At 43.8% G+C, this 14,370-nt stretch overlaps 2 protein-coding genes across 13 annotated transcripts in view; both read left to right on the forward strand.

The window, feature by feature from the left end:
* Positions 1–12,340, forward strand: part of LOC116842199 (TWiK family of potassium channels protein 7) — a 97,500-nt gene extending 85,160 nt beyond the window's left edge. For 7 of the 12 annotated variants that reach the window (XM_032811043.1, XM_032811049.1, XM_032811046.1 and 4 more), the window contains one exon: positions 5,968–6,191. Coding sequence is in view for 5 of the 12 variants with exons in the window: in XM_032811038.1 (XP_032666929.1) it covers positions 6,192–6,467; positions 7,979–8,345; positions 9,619–10,010; positions 11,109–11,556; positions 12,118–12,236 (1,602 nt within the window). In the remaining 7 variants the exon portion in view is untranslated. Of the gene's footprint in view, positions 1–5,967; positions 6,468–7,978; positions 8,346–9,618; positions 10,011–11,108; positions 11,557–12,117 lie in introns of those variants that run through there. The other 5 variants (XM_032811039.1, XM_032811040.1, XM_032811041.1 and 2 more) reach the window with 5 other exon arrangements.
* Positions 12,266–13,985, forward strand: LOC116842202 (pair-rule protein odd-paired). The gene has a single exon (XM_032811053.1). The coding sequence runs from the start codon at positions 12,297–12,299 to the stop codon at positions 12,849–12,851; it is 555 nt and encodes a 184-aa protein (XP_032666944.1). The 5' UTR covers positions 12,266–12,296; the 3' UTR covers positions 12,852–13,985.
* The last annotated feature ends 385 nt before the right edge of the window (positions 13,986–14,370 follow it).

A 14,370-nucleotide genomic window follows, 5' to 3' on the forward strand; every position in this document is an offset into this window, starting at 1 on the left:
CATCCTGCAAACAATTTTCCAGCAGAAATACAGAAAAGGGACAATGATAAATTTTCACCGTGATACTCAGAATTCTACCTGAACCAGCGAGACATTTGTTTGGAGTATTAAATAACTACGAAACGGTAACGTGACGTTCGACACGTGTCACATCTCGGGTTTCTGCCCGACTCGTCTCTCTCCTTGACCTTACGAAATATATACGTCCGAACGCTCATCCGATGTACCGGATGTGCCGAGTCTGCCGAGTCGCGGCTCGCTAGTCCGAGACATCCTGTATGCGAACGCGTGTATATGTGTGTGGCGTATATGTGTATACCAAGATAGAAGCGTATGACACGCGCTGCTGCGAGAAGTACGTATCTGGTGACTTCGCCGAGGCAGCCGCGATGTCTGGCGTACGTTATCCCGGCGAATGTGTATGTGTATGTGCACACGTATGTAGCGGGTGGGCACCGATGCATCTCCGACGTGCGCAGTCGGGACGTGACGTAGGGGTGGCGAAAGGAGGTACTGGCACGACGACCCACATTCCGTCGAATTTAATTTCATGCCTTATCTCTGGTAGCCGCGGTACAATGCCTCAACTGGGGCGGTCGCAGATCTCTTTCTCGCTCGCGAGTCGCACACAACACTTGCGTGTGCACATACACATGTAGCTAGCTACGTATGCGTACAACACGCATGCACGCATATACACACACACATGTGCAGTTAACGGTGTCATACGCACACACCATGCACTCTTCGTTCTCTCCATCTCATACGTTCTATTTATATACGGCGCCTCCTCTGTTCTCTCTCTGTCTCTCACTCTCTCTGTCTCTGTCTATTTCCATCTCTTTCTCTATATTGTTCGAACAAAAGATTCGCCGTTCCTTCTTATACGGTTATTACGGTAAATCGCCTAATTTTTTCGAATTACCATCATTTTCACCGCACTGGAACAAGTGAAAGTGAGTCAAACAACTCGGTTTGATCTCCTTCCTTTTCATCTTATCTGAACATTAGTTAAAAATGAATACCCCAGATAAAATCCAATTATTCCACGTCGACTGGCGGCCGCACTTCCAGGTCACTCGTTCTATTTCGCTACGTACGAATCAAACTTACCGATTCGCCACGTTCAGCCAGCCACGCGTTAACATCTGCCTTTCATTCTACACCGCGAAAGCGAGACTCTCTTCAGACGAAGCAAGTAGGCTGCCTTTCTCATTCTCTCTCTCTCTCTCTCCCCCTTCCACAGAAAATCTCTTTGTACGGCTCCGTAAAATCTACCGCGTACCTACGAAACTCGCGCTCTTCTCGTTCTCATCATCGTCGATCTACATATGCGCTCACCACATCTCGACCCTTGCTTCTCTTCCTCTCACCCTTTCTTCCTCTTAGAATGCGAGTCTAGTCTCGTCTCTTTCCCTCTCGCTCCCTCCCTCTCTCTTTCATTTTGCCGCACTTGGTACTCTTGGCTTCTCAGTCATTTACAGGCGCCCCTATCGCGGTCTAGGATAGTGAATTCGCCTTCCACCTCTCTCTCTCTCTCTCTCTCACACACACACACACACACACACACACACACATACACCGGTTCTGCCTCCTTTTGCCCCGCGTCGCGTCAGTACGTCTATTATTCGCCGTGCATCTGATGTACGCGTTTCTGCGAGCGAATGTACATACTGAGGGTCGATCGTCGCTGGCTATTTCTGCACGTGCTCCGACCGCATAGTCTCTCGCGGTGACGATTGCTTTATCAAACGTAACGGGGCTGACTGACGGAACGGGGTGCGCGTCATCGTGTGTTCCGTATCGACGGAATAAAAGTCGGCCCCTTTTGGCCGAGCGAAAGAGAACGGCATCCCGGCGGACCGTCGTCGATGTGAGCGATCTCGTGAACGAAAGTATGTTCTACGGTAAAAGCACCGATTCCCAGACACGTATCCGTACGTGCCGCACATTTTTACCCTTATGCTTCTCAGATATGGATATTTAAACTTTCAACATAGAGAATGTGTAGAGATGTGTATAGAGGGTATATCTGACACTAGATTGTCCAGAGCACGTGTGCAAGCAGATCAAATTGAATAAAAAATTCTTCTATCATTTTCAACAAACAATAACGTAAAATTTCGAGATATTAATTAAAAAAAAATTGGCGCACCAATGCGTACGAGGAGCGAGCTCTGTAGGCGCGATCTCATAAAAAATGGCTGGAATCCTGCGATTGTTTCTTCGCGATAAACAACTGCCGCTGGCATGATTATTCCATTTTCAGCTGTCAGTTAATAGCTGTTGTCACTAAGAGGCAGTCGCGCCTCAGCCATTTTCGATAAAGCTTGTCCCATGGCTTCACACGCACTCTTCGCTAAAATTTCTCACTAATATCTCGGAATTTTGCGTGGTTGTTTGAAAAATAATAGAGGAATTTTTTTTTTATCTAATCTACACTCATACAACACAAATGTCCAAAATGCTTCCCAGAAACGTCCCAAGAATGTGTGACGTCTTTCAGGTATATTTTGGACATTTGTGCTGTATGGGCATGCACACGTGTTTTCGACAATTTTATGTCAGATACACTTTTACATTCAACACCTGTATTCCAAATTGAAAATTTAAATATTCGTACTTAAAGACCAAAACAATAAGAATGTCCATGATTAGATATGTATTTGGGCACTTTTACCTTACATGATGCTTAAATATTAAAATGCTTGCAAAAGTTCGTAAGATCACAAATAGATGACTGTAACAGCGACTTAATAACTATTTTTCCTTAAGTTGCTTTTCAGTTTTTAAATAATGACTGCACTCGATCAGAATTGATAATTGACAATTCATATTTCAAACAAAACGTTCCCACACAACATGTCTAAAATCGGGACATAAGATGTCTAACAGACATCTTAAAGATGCCTCTCAGAAAACGAATATAAGATGTCTCTAAGATATTTCTAAGATGTCTTTAAAACGTCTTATGTCCCGGTTTTAGATGTTGTGTTGTATGAATTACATCTAATGCGATTAAAGATGAAACCGAATAAAGATCATCTTCGCCACTGTATGCTTTACCATTTGAATCGAAGTGAACGATTAAAAGACTGATTTGTGAGATTTATGGAAAAAATATTGTGTCCGCTGCTATCTGTGAGATGTGATTTAAAATGTTTAGAAATGGATTACGCAGACAGAGACAAGCCACGTTTTGGTCGTCCAAACGAGATGGAGAATAATGAATTGGAAGCATTATTCAACGAAAAGTCGACCAATATATTAAAAGAGCTTGCAGGACAACTTGGAATCGATGAATCAATAGTATCCCGCCATTTGAAAGCAATGGAAAAAATCTAGAAGAAAGGAAGATGGCTTCCCTAAGAATTCTCTGCAACCGCGGTTGTGAATCGGCTTTTACAATTTGTCTCTTATTGCTTATCACACACAAAGAAAAGAGCTTTTTTACGGCGAATAGTTACGGGTAATGAAAAGTGAACCTACTTTGAGAATCCAAAAAGTCATACGTAAAAAGCCATGGGTTGATCCCGGCCAATCATCGATACTCGCAACAAAACGCAACATCCACAAAGTTCATCTGTGTATCTAGTGGGACCAAGAAGGAGTGCTTTACTATGAGCTATTACTACCGAAGCAAAAACTCACAGGAGATCGCTGCAGTCAATTGCAATTATGGTGTTTGAACTAATCTATGAAGGAAAAACGTCCTCAAATAACGGCAAATTGACGCAAAATCATCTTGCTTTACGATAGGCCGCATGTTACTGTTGCGACTAAAGAGACGTTATTCGAGTTATATTGAGAAGTCCTGCTAGCATATCTCTAGATATTACCCCATCTGATTTTCTTATGTTCAGATTGATGCAACACAGTCTATCTGATATACAGTTCCAAAATGCTGAGAAAGTACGGGTCGATCGATGGATTGCCTCAAAAGATGAATCATTTTATCGGCGCGGGATTAAATTATTGGCCGAAGGGTGGCAAAGCGTTTTGATAGCAAATACTTTGATTAAAATATTATATGATATGTTTCGTTGTTATTAATAAATAAAGATGGCTTTAATATAATACGAACTTTTGCAAGCATTGAATAAAATAAAACGTAACCAAGATTAAAATAAATTGCCGGACATACATCTTCCTCGGAGTCATTCCTCGGAAATCATCGAATATGTTCTTCCTTCATTTCCCCAAAGGAATAGTAAAATAACAAGAAATCAAAGGACAGAAGGGGGATCCAACTCCGTAGGCAAGAAGATGTATTCAACAGTCAGACACGGAGAAGCACGCGAGACCGAAGTTTCACGGATTATTTTGTCGAGCCAGTCGAAGAACACACCCCGCGCCGTTCACCCGGGTGTCTCGTAAATAGCTGCCGATGTTTGCTGATACGTACGGGATAACAAAGTTGCCGGGTATCCGTGGCGTTGAATATTTAGACGGTGGTCTCGTCCCGGGCGCGAGTTAATCGCGCGTGTTACACAAGCTCCCCGTTCCGCGTGAGCGCGAAAGGAAAACGCTACGCAGCAAGGTCATTAACCCCGTAACGAGCCAATTACTCGGTGGGAGCTATTTGTCTCCGCGCCGTCACAGCCGTCTAATCGCACGCCGACGCATCTAATCGCTTCGCTATCTCGTTCCTCGTGAGGGGGGTCAAGGACCCCATGTCGTCGGATCGGAATTAGTGCCATACGGAGGCGACGGGAGAACCGATATCGCGGCGACACGATGCGACTCGCGATCGTGTCCTCTCTCTCCCTTCCTTCCTTCCTTCTCCCGCAAACGATTGCCAGGCCGATCGTTTGCACATTTGAAATCTTCACTTTGCATACCGAAACGGTGGACGCGCAAGATATCCCCCGTGTGACCGTAAAGGAATTTAGCGTGCGGGCAATTCAACGAACACGAGGGAGCCTTAACGGCGGATGTGTCGCGCATAAGTGTCGGCGTGTACGCCTTTCGAAATCTTATCGATCTTTTATTACGTAATGAACTTTGATTACGTCGGATCTTTCTTATATTCATCATGCTTTATTTGTATGTGTAGGTAGAACAAATTGCGAGTGATATCAGTCTAACAAACCAGAGAAAACTAAAGGGAGACACATTAAGAGAAATTGTTCAAAAATTAATAAATGGATAAATTTCTGGATCAAAATACCGATGAATTTTTATATCCGATCAGGAAACATCCGATGAGAAATAGTAAAAGTTAACAAGGTGAATTTTCAATTGCTTCGAGCAGACTACAACTTGCAATAATAAAAAGTAAAAAATATTTCTTTTATAAAGAAATGAAGATCACGTGCATTTTTGCACTTTTTAAATGGTACCGTGCACTTTTTTTACATAATAAAAGACTGTAAGATGAATTCAATACATTATCACAAATGTCACTATTATTAACAACAATAGTAAATAATAATAAAAAAATTCAATTTATGCAAGCAAATGTTCAAATTATTTACCTTCTTCTACAACACAAAATTCTATTTTTAACAGATTACTGTGCGTAGCAGTTATTACAATATTTCGATCTAAATTTACATAAACTGTAATTATCTTTTCTCCAAGATTTTGAATATTATAAATTGATGTCTGATACACAAGAGCTTTTAGGTATCTACATAAGAAAAAATTCATCGGAAATAAATCTGGAGAACGAGGCGGCCATTGGATTGGTTCGTCTGATTCTGCGGATTTCGCAGAAGCACTTTGCTTAAAAGTACTGCTAAAAATTATGTTGCTAAAAATTATGTTGTATTTGATATTAAATATTAACAAAAGTAACATTTACGATAATACGTTAAGATTATCTTAAAGTCTTTTGCAATATCATGTAAAAATAAATTACAGCAGAACTGTCGATCTGTTCCTCAATTATAAGATCTTATATATGTTAATATGTACTATAAAATTTTCGCTGCATATACAATAATGGAAAAATCGGTGACGCAGGTCAAGCAGCCCACCGAATGAATGGCGACGGCGGCGGCCGAGGTACGACGACGACGGTAGGACGACGGTAGGACGTTACCGCTTGCGGCTGCAGCTGCAGCGTCGCTCGCTGCAGGTGCAGCTGCGGCGGCAGCGGCGGCGGCGGCGGCAGCGACCGGGACGGCGTCGGCGACGGCGACGACGGCTCGCCGACGACGGCGGTTTAATCATAGTACGGCAAAACGATGCAGAACGCCGGTGACTACTATCAAAGGGCGCCGAGATGCTGTCCGGGCAGAAGCGGCGGCGGCGCCGGCGGTGGCAACAACAATAACAACGCGGGCGGCATCGCCGGCTCGGTGCGCGGCGCCGAGCTGCTCTGCTGCTGCTGCAGCTGCAGCACCGCCACCTCCACCAAGACGCCAGGACTGCTGGCGTCGCTCGGGGTGTGCGTGCTCGTTCTCGGTTATACCTTGCTCGGCGCGTTCGCCTTCATGGCCCTCGAGGGAGGCCTGAAATCGGTGAGTGCTCGCGCGTCGACACGATACGACGTCGATTAGACGTTCCACCCGCGGTGCCGACTAATCCCGCTCGGCGACTCGCCCGGGGCACTTAATCGTCAAATAAATGCCAACGAAATCTCTTAGTCAGCTGTTAATCGACGTTGACCCAATCAACATTCACCCCTGCTCAATTCATTGATTCTATTTAGCTTTTTCTGTGCGAATCTTTCTATAAATTTTACTTCTTATAAATCAGATAATGTAATCGAGGAAACGGCTATTAATCAAAGTATTATTTATCACAGTAAGAATACGAGATTCTCTCTCTCTCTCTCTCTCTCTCTCTCTCTCTGTCTCTCTCTTCCTCTCTCCCTATCATATCAGCGCTAATCGATGTTGAAGTGTTTAAGGTGAAACAAATTTGATTAACCGATGTCGATGCACTAACTGCAATTATCTAACTGCAATTATCAAATGACATAACGGTGATAGTAATCAAACCGTCTTCCCTGTTACCTTAAGGAGATTGTAAGGCGAAATAAGTTTGTTAAAAATTTACTAAAACTACCACCATATATATAAATTAAAATATCATCTAACTGCTCGTGCAATTAAAAAACATTGACCATTCGAGAATTGAGATATTTAAAACTAAATTTGGCACTTTTTATACGTGTTCTCCGGGTTTGGCGTACTATTTTTAATTTCTTGTAAGCTAAATTAGGATTTTAATGAAAAACTTCTCTATTAAAAATTAATATGCCGACATCGCACCAAATTTCAAAATTATTGACCGTTTGTTTAAAAAAATATAGCAATGGGGAAGTTCGTAATTTGTAATAATATTCGAGATACACACATATATTCATATTTAAACACTTATATACTTTTCTCTATTACCTATGCATCTCTATTAGATCAATTGATGCATCAATGAAGTATTAATAAGAAAAATTTTTTAAATAATATTTTTCATATTTATAATATTGCGTATATATTCATTTCAGCTTTATCCAAAATTTAACATTTATTACTTAGATAATAAAGTAAATATATAGAAACGTAATTTTTTCCCACGATAAAATTAGTAAGCTTATGAGTGGTCCCCTTGTTGCGCCGCTATAAAAAATATATGATACTAAATCTTACAACCTCCTTAATATGGACGCTAATTTTTCTTGGTCTGACTTCTCCAAGTTGGCGCCGCGTCCTTCATGAATTTGTTTTCAATGTTTTGTGAACATTCCGACTGACTTCTTCAGGAGACTTCTTCAACAAAAGAACAATCTGAGATTAACTTAGATACTTAGATTAGTATCAAGTCTTTCCTTTACTGAAGAAGTCTGCGGAAGAAATGAAATGGAATATTCACGAGACGTCGAAAACAAATCCATGAAGGATGCAGTACCAATCTCTAAGTTAGATCAAACATCTCACCATATCGCGGAAATCTAAGATGTCAGATGGACGCTGATTATTGTCAGCGACTAATTATATAATAATGTAACGATGATAACGTGCCTCTTCAGGACTCGTCTACTGAGGTCGCGTCCTCCGGCAACTCGAAACCTGACGGAGGTTCCTACGTGCTACCGAATTTCGAGGACGACTCCGCCGCCATGGAGTTGAGGGCGCGTACGGTCGAGAGGCTCTGGAGCATCACCGAAGACTTGAACGTTCTCTACAAGGAAAACTGGACTCGCTTAGCAGCTCGGGAGGTCCTCGAGTTCCAGGAGAACCTGGCTCGCGGCCTCAGACGCTCCTCGTCGCCGTACGAGCCGGTGCCACCATTGCCTCCTCGGTCTCGCGAGCACCACGCGGATAGGCGCCTTCACAGTCGACGGTGGACCTTCAGCGGTAGTCTGCTGTACTCCTTGACGCTCATCACGACTATAGGTCCGTCAAAAGTATTGTCGTTCACGGTACAATTCGATACTTCTCTCCGTGACATTTCGATATGAAGAATTTGACATGTACTGAGCGCGTTACACACCTCAATGACGTTTCCGTCGAGGTGAACTCGACGTGAAATTGATTAGAGAACCCGTTAAAATTCAGGTCGCGAGTCGTGGGACGCGTGTAACATTAATAGCCGCGATCGAAGGTCCGACGAAATCTCGCTTAGAATTGAGCGAGGAAGCAAACTCTCGCGACTTATTCCCATCCCTTCCTCTTCGAATCACTTTTAACGCGGAAGCTGTCAGCGACACCGAGAGACAACGTCACGGAGAGACGGATCGTTTCGATTTTCGTCACGTTCCCCGAACAAACGTGAGTTACCTCGAGCATCTCGTGTGTGCGGCGACAGTCCGCCGAGTATTATTAGCTCGCTACCACGAAGGACTTGCCACTTACAAAGAAACAAATATTCCTCGACGATTTTTATAGAGTTTGAATATGTCGTGGAAGAATAATTAAAAATAAAGAACGCGTATTTTACTTTCATATGCGTTTCGTTGCAAGTCTAGGAGTTGAAGCAACACATCGAAGGACATCCGAGAAAACTGATTATGAGCAAGTGTCTTTGGAAAAAAGTTCATGGTATTTGAGTATGTTGTAAAAAGAAGAAAAATTTCTGACAAATTTGATAAAAATCTATAGATAAATGTGTCAAATACCATAAAACTTCTATTTGCTTTCTTGCAGGTTCAGAAGTTTTCAATAGCTTCTGGAAAGTGATTATATAAAATTGATTGTGAACGAAAGGATATCGTCAAGTCAGAGAAAATATATGATACATACTCTGTAAATTTCTTGAAGTGGTATCTCACTCAAAACGAATGAAAAATGGTAGTGCTCGAAGCGATAATGAAAATATTGCCACTTGAAATCGTAATGGTGAACGTTTCACTCAAGCTTAAAGTGGATTCTGACTTCGTATGAGCGAGTATTTCAATCGATTAGAGGAAATATGCTCCTATCACAGTGGAGATTCATCAGACTTCACTTTTCAACTTCGAATAAAAATACTTACTCGACGATTCAGAGCGAAGAATTTCCTATATGAGTGAAAGATCACTTGAATTCGAGTGACTCAGTGGCCATTTGAGATGATCACTCGACTTTTCGAGCGAAATTTCATATTCTAAGAAATTTATAGAATACTTTCAAGCGTTTTCTTGTGAGTTTCGCCGAGGCGCGGAAACTGCAGAGACAATATTCGTTTCAGGATACGGTAACGTGGCACCGCGCACAGTCTGGGGTCGACTGATTACTATTGTCTACGCCCTGGCGGGGATCCCGCTGATGCTAGTCTATCTGAGCACGGTGGGCGATGTGCTCGCACGGAGTTTCCGTCGTCTGTACGGACGTATATGCAGGCCTCGCAATTGCACGCGTAAGCAGCAACCGCCACCACCGCCGCCTCCAGTAGGCGGCATTATGGGCAAGGCGTATCGCTACGACAACCACGTGGAGACCAAGGCCGGCAACTATTACTCGGCGAGCAGGGAGAGCTCCTGCGACGACCTGGGTACCCGTGGCACCAGCAGCGCGATTCTGCTCGACTGCGGCAGCGAGGGTCTCTTGCATGCCACCACCAGCTCGACAGCCGCGCTTCAGGTAACAATATTACTGACCGCTCGATTTATATCAGGTCAAATCGTAAATCACTCCCCGACTGTATTCGATATATCACGAAGATAGATAGATAGATAGATTGACTGATATCAGAAGGATGGATCACAAGGATATAGAGTACAATCGTCTTACGCTACTCAAATTTCCTCTACAACGAAAATCAAAATTACCAATATCCTATGATCGACTTTTGGTACTTTAGCTATTCCTACACTGAGAAAAAAGCAATTGAATCAACAAAATCACCTGTCTGCAAAGAAATGTATCTATTGAACAAATTACACGTTAGTGCAACAATAAGCTGCGTTATTACAGTTACTGACCGAAAGAGAAAGAGAGAGAGAGAGAGAAAGTCTCAATTATTGAATTAATTAGTACATACATATGTGTGTCATAGTCAAAGCTTATAGTACGAGCGTCCTTAGAACTGGTCAATATACAGAACAATGAAGCGTTTTGCCTTTTACCCCGCTAAAAATCTAACATAATCCTATTCTATAGTATTGTGACAATATTAGTTGTTAAAAAATGTACATTTACGTATATACATTTTAACAACCAACGTTCTTACAGTGCTGTAGAGTAGGTTAGGTTAGATTTTTTAGCAGGGTGAAGAGCGAAACTCCTCATTCTATCAAAAATATTTTTGATACTTCTTAAATGTATATGATATCGAAGAATTACTTTCTATTTATAAAACTTCTTTTGTTAATAATTGTTAATAATTAATACATAACGAGTGACGGTTAAGACCTATTGAAGGTTACTCAGGATGATGTTCTTTACAATATATATGACACGGTGACTAGAGATACCTCCTCTAAATAGTTTTACTATGACTTCTCTTAGTTTCGATCTTTGTGACCAGCCATATCAGTCACTCCTAAAATTGACCAAAAGACATACCAGTCAAAAGCTGAAACACAAAACTATTTTGCCGATTTTTGCCGTAATGAATTTCAACCAAAGAGAACGACAAACTTTCAGTTGAAGATTTTAAACGACTAACTTCACTCACGCCGCGAATTTCCCGAGTAATTTTACGAAACTAAAGGAGCACGTTTTCCACCCTTTCACCAGGACGTAACGACGGGTAATGGCAAGCGGCACTTTCACCCGTGCTCATTGTCCCTATCGTCTACCTCGTCACCGGCGTACATGCTGGAGACCAATCCGGTCCGGATACCCATCAGCCTGTGCCTGGTGATAATGCTGGTGTACATATGCGGCGGCGCGGTAATGTTCAACCGTCTGGAGGGCTGGAGTCTACTGGAGGGTGGTTACTTCTGCTTCACCAGCCTCGGCACGATCGGCTTCGGCGATCTGATGCCTATGGGTCGCAACGCGCCTTCGGCCACCTTGGAGGAGCTCAGTCTGTGCGCCTGTTCACTCTACATCCTCGCCGGGATGGGACTGATCGCCATGTGCTTCAACCTCGTCCAGGAGGAGGTGGTACGCGTGGTCAGGGTCTTCGGTAGAACCTGCGGCATGTCGTCGGGCGTGGTGGTCGGACCTATCAGTGGTACAGGTATCCCTGATGAAGGCATTCGGTGGGGAACCAGTAGTGAGTCTTCCGCGATTCAGAGAATGCGCGCGAGAGAGCAAGAGAACGAGATAGAGAGAAACTAAACGGATCCTATCGGAGCACACCGTGGCGAATGTCGATCGCGTTCGGGATATACAAGCAACGACCTTACGTACGACTGTACGTCGCTGTAACGATTGACTCTGATTGACCGCGTGCACCGTTAACCACCGGTGCACGCACTAGTCGATTAATTGTAAACTTTCGATTGACACGCTTTTACGTAATTATCTCGACACCACCCAATAAGAATGCTATGTTCATCACTAACGGCCAGTACCATAAACGCGAGATCCATCCCACATCGACGAGAGTCCTACTACGCGATTTAGGACTCTCGTGATCGCATCAGTCCTACGTAATAGGTGTAGTCCGCGGGACGATACGTCCTTCTACGAGATAACAACGCGACTGGTCCTGTAGAGCTATATATCTCGAGGCAGCGATTGCCGAGGCGACTCGCCCGCCTCCCTCAGTCACGCGTGCTCCCTCTTTTCCTTGCAGCAGGTGCCACACCCGGGCTCAAGGCCGACCTCGACGACGGAGGCGGCACCAGCGACTCACGGCTGTCCGAGCAGGAGGAGGAAGCGATCGCCATGTCAATGGTGCCAGCCGGATCCTGACAACATCAGGCCAGGAGCCCCGGCGACGGCAAGCTCCTGGCCCACCCGTCGAACACTGCCATGAAGTTGTCTCCCGGCGGCCACCATTCGTTGCCGCGCAAAAAGACGCCGTTGGACGGCAGGAGCAACTCGTCCACCACGGCCACCGCCAACATTCAGCAGTTCCAACGGGGCCAGCCGTTGAGGAGGAGCTGCCTGTCGCCCACTCAGTACCATCATCAGCAGCAACAACATCAACAGCAGCAGCAGCAGCAGCCGCCACCGCCGCACCATCATCAGCACCGTCAGCAGGAGAGCTCGCTCCACTTCGAGTACTTTGTGCCACGTAGCGTCAGTGAGTTCAATCTCGCAGCGGCCGCTGTCACTGACATGGCAGTGCCGCCGCCGCCGCCAGCGTCGGTCCTGAGGCCTTCTTCGGCGATTACGCCGCCGGTTGCCGTCGGAGTGGCTACTACTGCCGCCGGCACTAGTCAGACGCGGTTGTTGGACGGTGGGGGCAACACTGCCACCAGGAGTCGCGAGAAAATGGTCACGTTCGAAGACGAGGGGGTCAGTTGCGCTACTTCGACGCCTACTAGGAAGAATCTACCCGGCTTGGAAAACGTCTTCATGTGACGCTTTCGTGGCTTCCACGGCTAATGAAGCGACTCGTTCTGCGCGGAAAAAGAGAAAACGTGGACGAGAGCGTCGAGAAACGGGCCTCGACGTCGTCCTCGTGGATAAAGAGGAGAGAATCCGACGTATTCAAAACGCTCAAACGGAAGGTAGACCGACGATGTCGGACGGTGAGGATCGACATTGTCAAATTGTGTCGAGTTATTGAAGACGACATGGTAATCGAGGAACCCGTTAGGATTCACGTAATTTTCGACTAAGATGGAATATGAAGGAAACGAGAAAACGAAAAGGTGAGACGAGGAGGAAACGTCGACAACGTTTATAAGACTGCAAAAACCTGCACAACGCTACGACGTGGAGGCTAACGCGAGAATATGCTAGATATCATGCCGAGAATGGTAGAATGGAGACTACTAACTTACACTAAGACTGGACTCCAAGCGGAACAGAACGTCAGGAAAGATTTCGTGTGCGATGGTATCTTTGTCAAAGAATCATTCGATGTAAATGTTTTCAACATTGTGTGGACCTTATCACCGCACGGAGAGCGCTCCGGGCTGACAACAGCAGCTTTTGAGCAACGCAGAACCGCGAAAATTGTCCAAGAAAAGCAAGAATTTTAATTATATACATTTCGGATGCTTTCTGAAAGCATCTCGCGTGAGAACATTTTCGCGGACGTCTGCGTCGTTCAGGATAATTTATTTGTTTGATGATGGTTTCTTTTCTTTTTAAAGATGTGACGTATTCCAGTAAGTTTTCCATCGCCATTCGCGATCCTCAAGCACCGAGACTGCACGAAAGCGAGGAATAAAAGACAAATGCCAAATACACGCTCAGAAAAGACAGGAGGAGAAGACGAAGGCGTTAGAGTCGACACCGAAGAGTTTGTCGCGAACGAAGCGGACTTCTCCTCGGCCGAGTGCCGACTGTATATTTCTTATTAACGGTTAGGTCGTAATTATCGTTATTATACCACTTGCGCACCGCGTAGGATATCTATTGAGTATCCAAATTTTATGTCCAATAAGTCCGACTATATATTCCGAATGTTATACGAATAGCCTGTATATATATTCGAAAAAAGTATATTGAACATTCTATATATATATATATATATATATATATATATATATATATATATATATAACTTATACGATTATCATATATCAAATAAATAAACAAAGTTCTATATACGTCTGGGATGCCTGTTTATTAATATTTAATTTTAAGGTAACATAATAACGTTTTTATTCAACTACTACTTGATGTGCACACGCGTCCGTCGGTGCATCCCGAGAGGAAACGTTAGCCTACTGTGGCCTTCAATTACTTTAAGAGATATATGACTCTTTCAGTTCATCTTTTAAAAAAATTCTCTACACAAGATTATTTAAAAAAATTTGATGAGTTACTATAATTAGTAATTGTTTACTTTGTAAAGAAGAGAAGTGATTATTCTAAATACATTATACGTCTTATATATTATTTTATAACGCGATATTACAAACATATT

This window comes from Odontomachus brunneus, unplaced genomic scaffold, assembly GCF_010583005.1.
Source record: "Odontomachus brunneus isolate Ranch 3 - 2012 unplaced genomic scaffold, Obru_v1 Obru_scaffold_022, whole genome shotgun sequence".
Classification (NCBI taxonomy): domain Eukaryota; kingdom Metazoa; phylum Arthropoda; class Insecta; order Hymenoptera; family Formicidae; genus Odontomachus; species Odontomachus brunneus.